Source organism: Lethenteron reissneri, chromosome 28 (genome assembly GCF_015708825.2).
Source record: "Lethenteron reissneri isolate LAM-NWPU_2019-01 chromosome 28, ASM1570882v1, whole genome shotgun sequence".
NCBI classification, from domain to species: domain Eukaryota; kingdom Metazoa; phylum Chordata; class Hyperoartia; order Petromyzontiformes; family Petromyzontidae; genus Lethenteron; species Lethenteron reissneri.
In genome coordinates, this window is record NC_083806.1 from 5,280,237 (window position 1) to 5,297,193 (window position 16,957).

The 16,957-nt window shown below is 53.4% G+C and overlaps 1 protein-coding gene across 1 annotated transcript; it reads right to left on the reverse strand.

The window, feature by feature from the left end:
- Positions 1–2,457: 2,457 nt before the first annotated feature.
- On the reverse strand, positions 2,458–16,402 carry LOC133348722 (astacin-like metalloendopeptidase). The gene is made up of 9 exons (XM_061561659.1): positions 16,094–16,402; positions 9,302–9,404; positions 8,295–8,412; positions 6,526–6,707; positions 5,267–5,403; positions 4,103–4,214; positions 3,456–3,594; positions 3,152–3,236; positions 2,458–2,592 (listed from the first exon to the last, which is right to left on the reverse strand). The coding sequence occupies exons 1-9, from the start codon at positions 16,400–16,402 to the stop codon at positions 2,458–2,460; spliced, it is 1,320 nt and encodes a 439-aa protein (XP_061417643.1).
- Between the last annotated feature and the right edge of the window lie 555 nt (positions 16,403–16,957).

A 16,957-nucleotide genomic window follows, 5' to 3' on the forward strand; every position in this document is an offset into this window, starting at 1 on the left:
CCGTGATGATGATGAAAGTGAGACACGCAAACTCCAAATATACAACAGGCGTCAGGGTCGGGATCGAACACACGACCTCCTGTATACCAGGCGATGTAGTTAACATCTCCTAGCCACCGTGATGGTGATGAGAGAGACACGCAAACTCCGAATATAAAGCAGGCGTCAGGGTCGGGATCGAACCCACGACCTCCTGTATACCAGCCGAGGTAGTTAACATCTCCTAGCCACCGTGATGATGATGAAAGTGAGATACGCAAACTCCGAATATACAGCAGGCGTCAGGGTCGGGATCGAACCCACGACCTCCTGTATACCAGGCGAGGTAGTTAACATCTCCTAGCCACCGTGATGATGATGAAAGTGAGATACGCAAACTCCAAATATACAACAGGCGTCAGGGTCGGTATCGAACCCACGACCTCCTGTATACAAGGCGAGGTAGTTAACATCTCGCCGCCACGTAGGGACAGCTGCCACTTGGCGATGCTGCCGCAGGGAGCTGGAATGGCTGAGCCGACACGTGTTATGTAAAAGGCGGCCGTGAGCTCGCGACGTTCAAGCCCCGTACGTATCCTTCAAAATAAGATCAAAGTGATTCTCAAGAGAGGTGACGTCATTTATTGAGAACCTCAACAATGTCCAGCATAAGAAATTCGAGTTTAATTACAACACCGGAAAACCCATTCAGTCAACCCACGAATAACGCACCACGCCTGCTATGAACTGTAGCTCAATTTCGATTTAAAGCTTTCGTGACTGCAGGGATTCATCTTCTTGGTTCTTTCGGTAAAGTCACGTAGAAGGGAAATAATAAAATAATAAAAATAAAACATAATAAAATAATTCTCACGACGTTTCGGCCACAAAGCAAGCAGCCGTCCTCAGGTGAAGAAAAAGAGGACGGCTTGCTTGCGTTGTGGCCGAAACGTCGTGAGAATTATTTTATTATGTTTTATTTGTATTATTTTATTATTTCCCTTCTACGTGATTTTACCGAAAGAACCAAGAAAACTGTAGCTCAGTGACGCTCATGGTTGTTACTATTTGTGAATGCGATCACTGTTTTAGGAAGCATCGAGTACACATTTGATGCTCATCACCCGTTTCTTTTCAAGCGCCGCACAGTCAGTGGTGGAAATTCTACGTTCCTATGACGGGAGTGAGTTTATCCACCGGATAACCACTGTTGATCTTTCGCCACACAAAGCGGTACTTATTTTATCGACCCCCCCCCCCTTTCGCCCCACCGCCCGATAGGATGATGGGCTGAGTCAACCACCCCCACCCAACCAGGATTGTAACTCCTAAACCTTCCGATAGGAGAGCCACTAATATTTCATCCATATTTCTATCAAGGTGAATCATTATTTAATTATGTATTTCCCCCACACCCCCCCCCCCCACTCCCAACTTTATTAGAGTTTTAGGTAATTTCACCATAAGAAGTAGACATAACAGAACTATTTCCGAGATCCACTCGGTTTAATCCGTAACCCACGAGGGGCCACTATACTTCTACACGCGCCCCGATACTGAGAAATGCTCCGTCAGAGCAAGCACACGACATCCTAGAACCCTAATTTGACCCCAAAAAATGTTCGTGAAAAACCTAAACGGACGTAACCCTAATTGAATACTGCGCACGGATTATTGAATGATGTTGGCACATTCGGACCACGACACCGGCGCACAGAGGCCTCGCCTTGCGAGTGACGGCGTGGGATCTTTAACGTGCGCCGTGAGTGAAGCGGACGGCGCGCGGGTGAATTTTTTTGTTTTTGTCAACACACTTTTTCTGGCGTAAGGTATTGCAACGGTGATAAGGTAATTTTGGGGTGCTGATTCCAAATCTGGCATCAGTTTTTGTCTATCACATCAGGTTTTTTTTTAGATATCAAAGATTGCATTTTCAATAAAAACTGCAGAAGAAAGATATTAAATAAATGTGGATATCTACATAAAATGATATTATAAACACACTATCCTAAAAATACAGCACCATATTTTAACACTAAAGCAGTCACTGACTCGCACCAACTTGCAATCATAAGTGACAGAGTTAATTTCGGGTAAAATCAATGAAAATGGGGTATGCCGATAGCATAAAAATGAGATGTGATAGAGAAAATCTGAGATCAGATTTGGAATCAGCACCCTGAAATTAGTCTAGAACAGCTGCAAAACTCCAGGCCAGAAAAACATTTTTTTTTGTTCACCAGTGCAATCAATCCGCACCGCAGCATTAATCGGGGCGGCCGCTGGAACCGAAACCGCGAACCTCTTGCAAGGTCAAGCGGAGGATGCCGCTGTCTGCAACTCCAGTAATTATTTGGCTATGCTGCTGAAGGGGCCATTGCCCCCGAAACGTCGCATATATACAGTGTTATTGACCAACGCGTTGAGTTTTTATTATTATTCATTCATTATCAGCATCACCACGAGGTCAGCCCCAAATTAACTGAGGGTTCTACTGTAGCTCGCCATGAAGCCGGGGTAGACTTGGGTGCCGTCGGTGTGGAGTTGTATGACCATGTAGTTGCCGCTCGACTTGACGGTGAACGATTGCTTAGAGCCGCAGTACTTGCCGATCTGCGCCCGCACGCACGCACGCACATCCAATCGATGAACGGCCAATCAAACGGGAGTGAGCAGAGGCAATTGCGAAAGGCACGCTTCAGGAGAGCGCGGAAGGGACAGTTATGATCGTGGCAAGACAGCTGGGGAAGGGGGGGGGGTGAGCCTTTGGCCTACTCTTCCTTATCGACCCGTGAAGCCGAACAGAAACCCCGCAATGCATCGTCCGCTGATCTAACTATGGACCCGTCATGCGGTCTGCGCTCCCTTCAGCAGAGGAAGGGGTGCAGATAGGTGGACATGGTGGGGGGGGGGAGGTGTGTGAAGAAGAGAGACATCATAACACTCATTCACAGGCTCTTTGCAAACCTCCTGGCTGTTTAACCGGAGCGTGAATTTGTAGCTGTTGATCGACGTCAGCCGTGCGAAAGAAATCACGGAGAGAAGAAGTCCCAAGCGTTACAACTCTTGTCAGTGCAGGTTAGTGAATGTCGGGGGTGGGGTGTGGGGTGTGGGAAGGGGGGGGCATTAGGGGGGGTAGAGGAAGCCCCCCCCCCCAACCCCCACCTCTCACCTGCGGCGAGCTGGTCCCGGGGCCATTGTATGCGGCGACGAAGTCGTAGGGGCAGAGCGCGGTGCCGAACTCCAGCATGAAGATGCTGCTCACGCCGGCCAGTGACGTCACAATAGGCATCAGCGTCGTCGTCATCGTCGTCATCGACATCGACACGCGGTGTGAGCTTTAGCACGGGCAAGCAAGACGCAAGGCCACGCGCTCACAGCCAGAAGATGTTCGCGGTTCGCACTGGACGGGCAGCCCCCCCCCCCCCCCCCCCCACGCTGGTTAATACTGCGCGGTGTTGTACGGAGAAGTTCACCTGAAGGTCACTTCGATGCGCAGTCCCACCGGTGCCGAGAAGTTGTAGAAGCAGTCCAGCCGATTGACGTAGGCGGTCGGGTAGCCGGGGCTCATGAAGTTGCCCTGGACGCTGCTGAACGTGGCGTTGCACGGCGTCACTGTGGCACGTGAGACAGAGACCCCATCCCGGTGAGAAGACTCCGCCATGGACTCTCCCAGAACCCTCCGTTCCCTTTTGAGCCGTTCACCCCAAAACCGGCCAATTTGGTACCCGTCGGGGTGGCGCAATGGGACGACGATTATCTCGGAGCGCGTCGCCTCTGCATCACGCGCGTGCACGATAGCAAGGCGCGCGCGGTAGCGTTATTGTGGGAAAGAGAGAGAGAAAAGCCGGCGTAGAGGGCACCCTCGCGTATGCCGCGTTCGACACCGATGCAGCCTTCAACCGCTCAACGGATGCGACGAGGCACGCAATGCGTTCTACCTCATGCTCGCCCGGAGCACGTGGCCCCCCCAGGAAATACGCTGAATCTGCTACACGGTGATATGTTTTTCTCCCTCTCTATTCGTGTGTGCTCGGCGTTGCGCGAGTGTGTTGGTTGTGTCGGCGCGGATTTGCGAGGCTCGTGGGGGTGTAGGGGGGGGGTGTGGGGGTGGGGGTCACACCTGCCGAAGGTGGGGTGAGGGTAACCCCCGGGGGTATGACCCCCCCACAGTACGCGTTGTTGATCTTCAATACGTCCAGCGTGCTCATTCCTTCCCTCTGCCCGATCAGCACCTGCTCGCCACGCGCCGGTGACCACCATTGGCACCACCAACAACCTCCACCCCGCCTCTCTCGCCGCGAGCGCTCGGCCCACGCTCGCAAGGACTCGGGGCCAATCGAACGAATTCGCTTTGTGGTCGTCGTGTGCGGTCGTGTGGGTGACGATGTTGCGCCGTTGATGTGGTTTGTGCTCAGGCATTGCGAGGGTGACCATGGGATTTTCGGTTTAGGGTTTGTGGTTATGATCGTGGTTGATTGTGGTTGTGATCGTGGTTGTGGTTGTGATCGTGGTTGTGGTTGTGATCGTGATTGTATTCGTGGTTTTGATCGTGGTTCTTGCTTGTGATAGTAGTTTTGTTTGTGATAGTGGTTGTAGTTGTGATCGTGGTTGTGATCGTGGTTGTTCTTTGTGATAGTGGTTGTGTTGTGATCATTATTTTTTTGTGATCGTGGTTGTGATCGTATTTGTGTTTGTGATCGTGGTTGTGATCGTGATTGTGATCGCGGTTGTGATCATGATTGTATTCGTGGTTGTGATCGTGGTTATGATCGTGGTTGTTGTTTGTGATCGTGGTTGTGGTTGTGCTCGTGGTTATGATCGTGGTTGTTGTTTGTGATCGTGGTTGTGGTTGTGATCGTGGTTGTGGTTGTGATCGTAGTTGTGATCGTGGTTGTGGTTGTGATTGTGGTTGTTGTTTGTGATCGTGGTTGTGACCATGATTGTGATCGTGGTTGTGTTCGTGGTTGTGATCGTGGTTTTGTTTTATGATCGTGGTTATGATCGTTGTTGTGATCGTGGTTGTGATCATGATTGTATTCGTGGTTGTGATCGTGGTTGTGTTTGCGATCGTGGTTGTGATCGTGGTTGTGATCGTGGTTGTGGTTGTGATCGTGGTTGTGATCGTGGTTGTGTTTGTGATCGTGGTTGTGGTTGTGATCGTGGTTGTGATCGTGGTTGTGATCGTGGTTGTGATCGTGGTTGTGGTTGTGATCGTGGTTGTGATCGTGGTTGTTGTTTGTGATCGTGGTTGTGGTTGCGATCGTGGTTGTGATGCGTCGAGCACCGTGTCATCCGGGATGGGCACGATGGTGGGCAGCGAGTTGTAGCTGTACGTGTATTTGCTGTAGTGCATCACGGATCTGTAGTCGTAGGGTCCCACAGCGTCGTTTGTGGACATTATCTGGAAGTTGTACTCCTTCCCTGTGGGGGGCAGGCAAAGAGGGAGAGGGGGGGGGACAGGCGGTGGGACACACGCGGGGGGACCCTCCACCACCCAACGTGACGACGCTGATGAATTGACCGCGTGAGACTTTTTCGCCACCGATGTCACCGTTCACAATTTACTTTCGGGTGAGGCGGACCGCCGCTTAAATTCACACACGCGCCGTGACCCAGAGGTTGCAACCGGGTACCCGATACCCGGCTACCCGTACCCGGCCGGGTACGGATACGGGTAGCCGTTTGCGACCCTGGTGCGGCCGGGTACGGGTACGGGTAGGCCGTGAGTCACTGGTGAGTAGCCGTTTGTCACTCATTTCGGGTAGGTTACGGGTACGGGTAGGGAAAGGGTCGCAAATTTCGGGTAGGGTATGGGTACGGGTAGGGAAAGGGTCGCAAATGGGTACCCGTACCCGGCCGCGTACGGGTACCCATTTGCGACCCTGGTGCGGCCGGGTACGGGTAAGGAATCAAAACCCGTTTTTGACCTCTGCCGTGACCCCATCCTCCAGCCGACACGGCCGATCAAGACGTGGCCAATGCATCGCTGCTGCTTCGGCAGCGCCTCCCCCGGCGGCATTGTCGGGAGAGCGATCCACGCGGCATCTGACGATCGTCAAATCGGCCACGTTTGTTCACCGCGCGACAGCTTCGTGTCGGGTGGAGGAGGGGTTTTACGACACATATCTTACTTGTGTGATCTGAACTCACCCCCCCCGGTCCACCCCCCCCCCGCACCCAGCCAAATGTTGTTTTATTCATCACGACGCTGATGACCACGACGTTGAAGAGAACGACGAGTAGGATGATTGAGGATTAAGGAGGAGGATGATTGAGGATTGAGGAGGAGGATGATTGAGGATTGAGGAGGAGGATGATTGAAGATTGAGGAGGAGTCGAAGGAGGAGCCAGAGGAGGAGCCAGGGGAGAAGGAGCCAAGGAAGGAGGAGGGGCCAGACGAGGAGCCAGGGGAGGAGGAGGAGGAGCCAGGGGAGGAGGAGGAGCCAGAGAATGAGCCGAAGGGAGGAGCCAGAGGAGCAGGAGGAGCCAGACGAGGAGCCAGGGATGAACCGGAGGAGAAGGAGCTGGAGGAGGAGCACGCACCCCTTATGATGTTTGCGAAGAGGATGCGCACGTGCGCGTCGCGGTCGGTGCGCGACTGCTCGTGCACGAAGCCGAGCGCGTGCATCGTCTCGTGGATGATGACGCCCTTGTAGGTGCACGCGCCCGGCATGATCGACACCGCCGTCGACGTGCGCTGCTGGTAGCCGATGGTCCCAGAGCACCTGGCGCGGTCACGCGGATGCGTTGGGTGGGGGGGTGAGGGGTGGTAGGGATGGAGGGAGAGGGTGGGAGAAGGAGTGGGAGGGATGGAGGGAGTGGGGAGATGTGCAAGCAGGAATGGGAGGAAGTGAGAGGTGGGAGGAGGAGTGGGAGGGATGGAGAGAGTGGGGAGATGTGGAAGCAGGAATTGGAGGGAGTGAGAGATGGGAGGAGGGAGAGGGTGGGAGGAGGAGTGCGAGGGATGGAGAGAGCGCGAACTCCTCATCTTGCCGAGGTTCACCGACGGCGCAGAGGTTCTCCGGTCGAGCTCTAGCGGCCGCCCCGGTTAACACCGAGATGCGGATCAACCGGCGGTGGTCAAAGATCGCGCGATGTCGTTCGGTGAGACAGCCGCGGACCATCGTGTGCCGGCTGCGAGTGTGGGGGGGTGAGCTAGGCCAGGGATCGACAACCTCCAGATCAGCCGCGTGAGGCTCTTGAAATTCGCAAAAAAATAGCTCCTCCTGTTGTTTAGTTTGCCTACCCCTGACCATCGAAGATCAGTTTACCATGGAAGTCCAGGTTACCATGGAATTCCAGGTTATCATGTAAGTCCAGGTCACCATGGAAGTCCCAGTTACCATGGAAGTCCAGGTTACCATGGAAGTCTAGGTTACCATGCAAGTCCAGGTTACCATGGAAGTCCAGGTTACCATGCAAGTCCAGGTTACCATGGAAGTCCAGGTTACCATGCAAGTCCAGGTTACCATGGAAGTCCAGGTTACCATGCAAGTCCAGGTTACCATGGAAGTCCAGGTTACCATGGAAGTCCAGGTCACCATGGAAGTCCAGGTTACCAAGGGGCAAGGGTCGGCAACCTGTGGCTCTACAGCCGCATTGAGGATTGTTTCGTGACCGTTATTAATCAAGGACCGTCTCTCCTATTCACCACGTGCACTGTGGCTATTGAATTTTAAAGTAAATTGTATATATACACTAGCCTAACTACCCGGCTTCGCCCGGGACTTGGATTCATCACGCCCGGCCGCCTTTGTCTCCCCAGTGGCGATGTTCACACACCACACCAATTACTAGTTTGAGGCTGAGTCGACCTAGGGGAGGCCCAGGATCAGTTCAAATAATCGTCACCGGTGAAGGCCGTGAGTGGGAATCGAACGTGGGTCGCCGGGTTCGTAGCGCAAAGCGCTAAGCACTACACTACAATCCGTTACGCTTCCACGTGTGCGGGTCACGTGACAGATTTGACGTCACAGCTCACTTGCCGTACAAACAATCTATGCATTATTGAGCTCCCCCCCAAAAAAAAAAATAAGTGTATTTTTATAATTGTTGCATGGTGTACAATCTGGAAAGCACCCACATGGCAAATTTCAAGTTTGTTGCATGTCGGGAAGTACGCTAAACATTTTGAACAGACACACATAATCACAACGTTGCCTTTTATATATATGGAGATATACCTGTACCGAATTAGACGCGAAAAAATCGCTCTTCTTGTTGTCTTCGTTGCCGAGCCCATGGGCTAGGGCCCCTGTGTCACTGGCCACTTCGACAACACCGTTGGATGGCCGTGGCCCCACGCGACTCACATGCCGCCGTTGTAGAAGTTGATGTAGCTCGCCTCCGACGTGCGTGGGAAGAAACGGAGGCACGTCTTCGTCTGAAAATCCTGGAACGCCTGCGCAAAGACGGCCAGATTCTCCGGGCCTAAACATGACACCCGGAGGAAGATGTGGGGGGGGGGGGGGTGGGGTTGATGGGTCCACGCACAGATGGATTAGGCCAGTGGCGTAGTAATTGCATTATCAGCTCAGGGGGTGCGGCAATCGGTCAGGTGAGACTCCGATATTCGATATCGCCGGCGTGACCTAATCGCATCGATACGCTCACGGCCTCAAACACTTAACGCTGTGGGGGCGCTCCGTCTTCGCTTCTGAAAACAAATCTCATGGTCGTTGCCAAGGGGGTCCACAACTCGCAGCTTAGCGACGAGGGAGGAGCGCAGAGGGGCAAGGCACCCCCTGCCCCCATGCTCGTTACGCTGCTGGCTTTGAAGGATGCGCGTGCTATATAAGTTCCCCACAGGTCCTCACGCTCATCGCCAGTGACAGCCGCTTCTCCGCTGCGGCTATTCCGGGTCGCGGCTTCCGCCTACCGGCAGTCTACCGGCGACGGCGACGATGAGCGAGACGGCGTGAGGCCGTCTCCATGGGGGACCAGGTCCTCACCTGGCATACCACGCCCAGTCTACACCCACGGTGGCTGCGGCCACGACCGATCACCACGGAGCACCGATCCATTTCCTTGGAACTGATTTTTGTTTGTTGTGTTTAGTTTGTCCGACGTACGTATTATCAGAGGTCGCAAACGGGTTTTGATTCCTTACCCGTACCCGTACCCGGCCGCACCAGGGTCGCAAACGGGTACCCGTACCCGGCCGGGTACGGGTAGCCGGGTATCGGGTAGGGTACGGGTATCGGGTACCCGGTTGCGACCTCTGACGTACATCTCCCCGGTCCGCCCGGCGACGCACGACAAGACACGTTCGGCACACCACGGCCACTACTCAGCCCACGCTGCCGGACACGGCGCGTACTGTAGTACGAGGAGAAGGCGTAGGGGATGCGAACCAGGCCGTCGGGGGACGCGGGCCACCGCGCCGAGGGGTCGCTCACGATGCTGCGGATCGCGTTCGCCTTCTGCAAGCGGCGCTCGCGCGTGCGCAACCAGACAGACAGGCAGACACGCAGGCAGACAGACAGACAGACAGGCAGACAGACAGACAGACAGGCAGACAGACAGACAGGCGAGCGAGTGAGAGAGCGAAGGGCGTTGGAGGCGAGGGCTCTTGGTGATCACCTGCGAAGATTGGCACGGCACAAGAGTAGGGGGTGGGTGGCCAACACCACGCCCGGCCGCCTTTGTCTCCCCAGTGACGATGTTTACACATTGCACCAGGATACTCTTTAAGGCTGAGTCGACCTTAGGGGAGGCCCAGGCCCGGTTGGGTGGCCGGTACCGCGTCACGGCCGCCCCTTTGTCTCCCCCATCGCTGGCGTGTTCGAGTGCCGCGCAGAGGAGTACGTGCACGCATGTTAAGGCCGAGTTGACCTAGGGGAGAGGCCAAATGATGGACCGTCGTTTTTTCTTTTTCCCCCCCTCCCCTTCCAGATATTCGTCACTGAAAATCGGTCGCAGGCGGGAGTCGAGACTCGGGGTCGCCGCCTTTCGCAGCGCAGTGCGCGAGCCACCGCAGCTGCGAACACGTCCACGCGTCACCACACGCGTCACCACACGCGTCACGACTTCATTGTCTGTGACGTCATGATTTCGGATTCATCGGATTGGGGAATTTGGGTCGGGGAAGAATTGTTTTGTTTGTTATTTGTGCAGACTGCAGTGCACGTCGCAGGGAGTGAGCTCCCCGACTCACAGATGGATTCGTAAAATCCGAAGAATTGGGCCGAGATGGCGAAATTTTAGCACGATCCAAATTCTCGCCTCGCCTCGGATGTGCCCGAAGCTCTGACGTCACGCGGCGTGACGTCACAAACGGGCAAGTCACTTCCGTGAGTTTTCTCCCGCCCAAAATGGCGTCGCGTGGCGTCTGGTTACGTCACTACAGGATGAGGCACAGCGGTGGCTAGGAGATGTTAACTACCTCGCCTGGTATACAGGAGGTTGTGGGTTCCATCCCGACCCTGACGCCTGCTGTATATTTGGAGTTTGCATGTCTCTCTGTCTCTCATCGTCATCACGGTGGCGATGAGATGTTAACAACTTCGCCCCGGTATACAGGAGGTTCGTGGGTTCGATACCGACCCTGACGCCTGCTGTATACTCTTAGGTTTGTTCAGTAAAGTCACGTAGGTAAAAAATAATAAAATAAAATAATAAAGGAAAATAACTAAATTAAAATATTCTGTAGTTATTTCATTTAATATTATTTTATTTTATTATTATTTTTACCTACGTGACTTTACCGAAAACAAACCTAAGAGTATGAATCTTTGCAGTCACGAAAGCTTCAAATCTAGAATTAAAGCCTGCTGTATATTTGGAGTTTGCGTGTCTCTCTGTCATCATCACTGTGACTAGGAGATGTTAACTACCTCGCCTGGTATATAGGAGGTTGTGGGTTCGATCCCGACCCTGACGTCTGCTGTATATTTGGAGTTTGCGTGTCTCTCTTGTCGAATGGATTTTTCTCCGGGTCCTCTGGTTCACCCCCCCCCCCCCCCCTACACAGATTTAGAATCACCATCGCGCATTTAGAGTAATGTGGCTGCGATACATTTCCACGTGATGAGCCACTTCTCTGAGCTGCCATTTATGGCCAGGTCGTTTCTGCGAAAGAGCCGTCTAGCTCAATGGGCCTTACCAGGTGTAGCCCAGATGAAAAAAAAAAACACTGAGCAATGAATGGTGACTACTGACGGGGAGACCTGGGCTCCACCACAGTAACGTGATTACTCCAGCTAACACACAAAGATCCCCCGTATAGCCTTAACAGACTGTAGGGGCAAATGCAGTCAGCAAGCACCTAAAAAAAAAACATACACACACGAACAACATGCAACTATTACAAGACGACTTGGGAATGAGGCTTTCACTCAGCGGTGGATCGACCATGGTCGATGACGATGATGATGACTACGACGATGATGATGATGCTGACGACGATGATGATGATGATGTTGATGATGTTGATGATGAGCATGCATTTTAGGGTATTTGTCTGCAATACATTTCCACGTGGTAAGCCACTTTTGTTCAACTATAATGCGTTGCCATGTCGCTTCTGAAAACCAACTGTACAGCTGAGTGGGCCTTACCAGTTAAAATAAAATAAATAAAATAAATAAAAATGTCGCTTTGTGAGCGCTAAGACCCGACAAGTTGTCATCTCGCACAAGTTCAGCTGTGAAATGCGCATGAATCCGAGAAGCATCGTTGGCCTGCTGCATTACCGGGGGTATGATGTCTCCTTCTAGCAGTCCCATCTCTTTCACTTTGCCTGCAAAAGAACCAAGCAGGTAGGGTTCATCATTATCGCCATCAAAACGTTTTACATTGTCGAACTTCTTTCGCACCGTACGTAGCCAACCGTGCAATCCCCCGGATCAACCCTCCAGCCACACCGCGCTCCCTCTGCCTTCCCCTGGACCCCTCGGTTGGGGGGTGGGGTGGAGAGACGAGGTTCTGGGATTTGTTTTCTGGAGCCAAGCCCTCGGCAGCTCCGGCTGAAGTCCTGGAATGGGTGCGGGAGTGGATCAGTGTGAGCGAGTGGACGTGCATGAGCGGTGGTGCAGCGGTTAGCGCCACGCTGCGCTACGAACCTGGCGACTCGGGTTCGATTCGCGCTCACGGCCGACACCGGCGACGATTATCTGATCCGGGCCTGCGCCTCCCCTAACGTCGACTCAGCCTCAAATGAGTACCTGGTGCGGTGTGTAAACATCGTCACTAGGGGAGACAAAGGCGGCCGGGCGTGGTGTTGGCCACCCACCCCCTCGTGTGCCGTGCCGACCTTCATAGGTGCTCGCTAGCAGCACTTGCCCCTACAGGTTGTTACAGGCTACACGGGGGATCTTCGTCTTTTTTGTATGAGTTTGAGTAGATGTGGCTGTGATTGAGCCTGTGTAGTAGGTGTATTTATGTGAGCGTCTGCACGGGTGTGTATGCCGGTAGTGCAGTGGACAGTGCGCTGCACGCTGCACTACTAGCCCGGCGATTCGAGATCAATTCCCGCTGAGGGCCAACATCGGTGACGATTATCTCAGCCAGTCCCCGGCCTCCCCTAGGTCGACTCAGCCTTAAACATGAGTACCCGGTGAAGTTTGTGTGTGTGTAGACATCAGTACCGGGGAGACAAAGGCGGCCGGGCGTGGTCTTGGCCACCCCCACCACCTCGCGTGCCGTGCCCGCCTTATCCAGGCGCCCGCTAACAGCGCTTGCGCACCAACATCCCCGTTGTGTTGCGAGGAACGAACCTTCATTGACCCTGACGATCAGGTCGTGGATGGTCTCGTCCGTCGCTCGCAATGTCCCCGCGCTCTCTGCGAACACGGCGCGACAACGCCACGGCACGGCACAGGGAGCGGTTAGAGCAGCGCTCTGCATCTCAAGGGTCTCGGGGGCACACTGGCGGGCACCCTTGGTGGACTTTAGTGCGGCCCCCGACATTACAGACATGTCTTCTTGGTTCTTTCGGTAAAGTCACGTAAATGGAAATAATAAAATAATAAAAATAAAACATAATAAGATAATATCATATAATTTTATTATTTCCATTCTACGTGACTTTACCGAAAGAACCAAGAAGATGAATCCCTGCAGTCACGAAAGCTTTAAATCGAAATTACAGAGATGATGACACCCCCCCACCGCCCCATCATCACCATCGTGCTTGCTGTTAAAGCCCCGGTGGTGGTGTCTAATGCGTGCCGGCTCTCACGCACTGATGATGTCCGACCAGTGCCGGATTATCCGAGTAGCAAAAGTAGCTGCATATGCTACGGGCCCCGCACTTTCAAGGGCCCCGCGCTAAATGTTTTCAAGCTATCAATTCCGGTAATAGGTTTTTAACCCTTTCAACTGATACAAAACTGACACCTTTATACAAGGCATCATGTTTGCAATAAACACAACACAAGCAGTCAAAATGCAAACAAAATTAACAACTTTGATAATGATAATGATATGCACTGTCCTTGAAGTTGATTGGTCCACACCTGAGACAGCTTTTATTAGAGCCTAGTCTCCATTGGTGTTGGACCAGATGACGCCAAAAGGCGGGCACCCTGGGTGTACGCCTTTTTGCGCTACGAACCCTGGCGACCCGAGTTCGATTCCCGCTCACGGCCAACACCGGTGACGATTATTTGAACCAGTCCTGCGTCTCCCCTAGGTCGACTCAGCCTCAAATGAGTACCTCGGGAGACAAAGGCGGTCGGGTGTGGTAGTGACCACCCACCCCCTTGTGTACCCGTTCCGGCGTTCATAGGTGCTCGCTAACAGCACTTGCCCCTACAGTCTGTTAAGGCTATACGGGGGGATCTTTGTCTTTGATGATGATGTTGGTGATGTTGATGATGTTGGTGATGATGTTGGTGATGATGCGTACCCAGTGATGCCGCTTGACCGGCTCTGGAGTCGCTCGCAAAATGAGGCGCGCTCGCTATCTGCACAGAGCAACAACACAAACAACACGAACACGTGACACAACACGAGCACGTGACACAACACGAGCACGTGACACAACACGAGCACGTGACACAACACGAGCACGTGACACAAAAGCTGCACAACAGGCACATCACAGACGCGCATTGGCTGATGGTGATGCTGATGCTGCTGCATTGGCATCGGTGCACGGATGACTAAACAAGAATATTCAATGCGTTGGTCCAGAATAAAACTGCGCGCGCGTGTGTGTGTGGCCTTAAAAAGCAAAACGATAATAATTTTCGACGTTTCGGGCAATGGCCCTTCTTCACAGCACACAAATAGTCGGTAGAGGTATGGCCCCCTTTATGAGCTACGAAATTGGCTCATCGCTCGAAACGTCACCGATTATATGAGTGCTTTTTTCTTCCATTTAAAGGCCACACTGCGATTGACAAACGCATTTCGTCGTTCATCGCAACCACATTTGTCGCTTTCGTTCAGCCGCTAAACATTGCCACGAGAGTGTGGGCCCCTCGCGCGCTTTCAATCGGCTTCGGCGTCACACTCGACGAGAGGGGCCGTCCATAAACGACGTCACGCACCTATTGGGGGTGGGGTGGGGGTCAGACATTTGTGACGATGTCTGACGAAGGGGGGGGGGGGGATTTGAGAAATGTGACGTCACATCAAAATGCGCAACTTTAAATAAATATAGACAACATGTTCTACTTAATTAAATATACGTTTTTATAAATGTTTTCTCCTACAACATCAGAGTGCAGCGCCACATTAAATAAGCACTACAATGGCAATAGTTTACAGCGATTTGAAGCATGTTTAAAACAAATTTGGGGGGAGGGGGGGGCAGAGCTTTGTGACGTCATATTTGAGGGGGGGGTCTGACTTTTTGTGACGCCGTGTGACGAAGGGGGGGGGGGGGGGTAAAAATCGGCCAAAATCACGTGACGTCATTTATGGACAACCCATTGGTACAAGGCGGAGAAAATCGGCCACAAATGACGAAATACGCCCTTGGATCGTGATGACGACGATGATGACTCGACTCGCTCGCTCAATCCACCTACTCACTCGCTAGACCACCGTGCCCGTTGAAGCCCCGACGCGAGCACAGCATCTCAGGGTTGAGCGGGCTACGTTGGCACATCGCAGCCAGAGCCGGCCCAGCCACTAAGCGACCCTTGCAATTGCAAAGGGCCCCGTGGCCAGCAGAGGACCCCCTAGAGTCACTGCTAGCTAGTGGGTGAAAAAAATCATACATCAAAGGGGCCTCCAACCAAATTTTGCTTAGGGCCCCCAAAGGTCTAGGGCCGGTTCTGATCGCAGCTACTCGAGGTGACAACGTCGCAGTAGACCACACGGCAACACACGCAAGACGCGTGCGTTTAATGATGCCAGTGGACTCTCCTCCGTCGGTGAGGACTTCTGCTGCTCTGTGTGTGACATCTCGGCGTTTGACCTCTGAACTAATTGTGTGACCTCCTCTTAAAGTGTCTCACCTCTCGATTCATCAGCCAGCCAGACAGCGACCAGACCGCTTCAAGCACTCCAACTCCACCAGACCATCTCTCTCACCCAACCACCACTGATTTCAATTACTTCCCTCCACTCCACCAGCAACATGTCAGAATCGTCTGGAGGAATCCGATGAGCAATGAAGCTCTTTTTCACAGATGTCCAGTATGGGCGGGTCACCACCAGCTAAAGCACTCAACTCCACCAGATCATATCACCTGAGCTAACCAGCCCCGACTTGAGGCCCACTCAACTTCTACACCTCACCGTCTCTCGCCCATACACTCACTACTACCACCCACCACCCAACACCCACCACCACCACCCACTACCACCACCAACACCACCCACTACCACCACCCACAACAACCCACTACCACCACCCGCTACCACCACCACCCACTACCACCCACCCACCACCACCACCACCCACTACCACCCACCACCACCCACCCACCACCACCACCCACTACCACCACCCACAACTACCCACTACCACCACCACCACCCAATATCACCACCCGCTACTGCCACCACCACCCACCACACACCATCACCCACTACCACCACCCACTACCACCACCCACCACCCACACACCACACACCACCACCACCCACCACCACCACCCACCACCACACACCACCACCCACACACCACCACCACCCACCACCCACCACCACCCACCTTAACGTCGCCGGCCACGCCGTCACCGCCGATCATCTTGGAGGCCCCAGGGGAGCCGTTGGTCGCGTTGATCGCGGGCCGCGTGTTGATCGCCACGTGCACGAGGGCGCCCAGGATGCAGATCATCAGCAGCAGCTGGATCGCGTCGCGCGTGCGTTGCAGCCAGGGCGGGTACAGCTGATGATGCTGCTGCTGCTGGAATATTACGTCGGTGCTGCCCTGCATCTTCTTGCTGTAGGCGCTGGCCTCAGCCATGTCCGAGATCGAGTACTTGTTGAGGTCAACGCTCCTTCTCCGCGCCCCTTCCATGGCCAGTCGAAAAGAATGCAAAGCAACCGCGGTGTTGGCCCTGCTGCTGCTGTTGCTGCTGTTGTTGTGTGATGGTTGCGTGGGTGCACGCGTGTTGGGGTACGTGAGTGCCTGTCTGCTTTGGAGTCGAGGGGTGTATATGGGTGTATGCATATGTGTGTGTGGAATTTAATTCGGCATGTGTGTGTGTGATAAATGTGCTCGCTATCAGCACTTGCCCCAACAGTCTGGTAATGCTACACGTGGAATATCTGTCTTTGTACTGAGTATGTGCGTGTGTGCTTGCGTGTGTACGTCTATAAGTATATATACAGCAGAGATAATTTAACTTCTCAAACTTTAACACACGCTATTAAAGCAACACGGCTGCTCTCATCGAGCAAACGTTAATTAAGAGACGCCTGTAATGGCTTTCAATAATCTCCAAAGTCCTTCCTTGTGTTTATATAGACCTGCCCTGCACGCGTGTGCATGTGCGCGCGTGTGTGTAAACGTACACTCCCACACACACGTGCTGACGTGCGTACATACACATGCTCGCCTTAGGCTAGACCC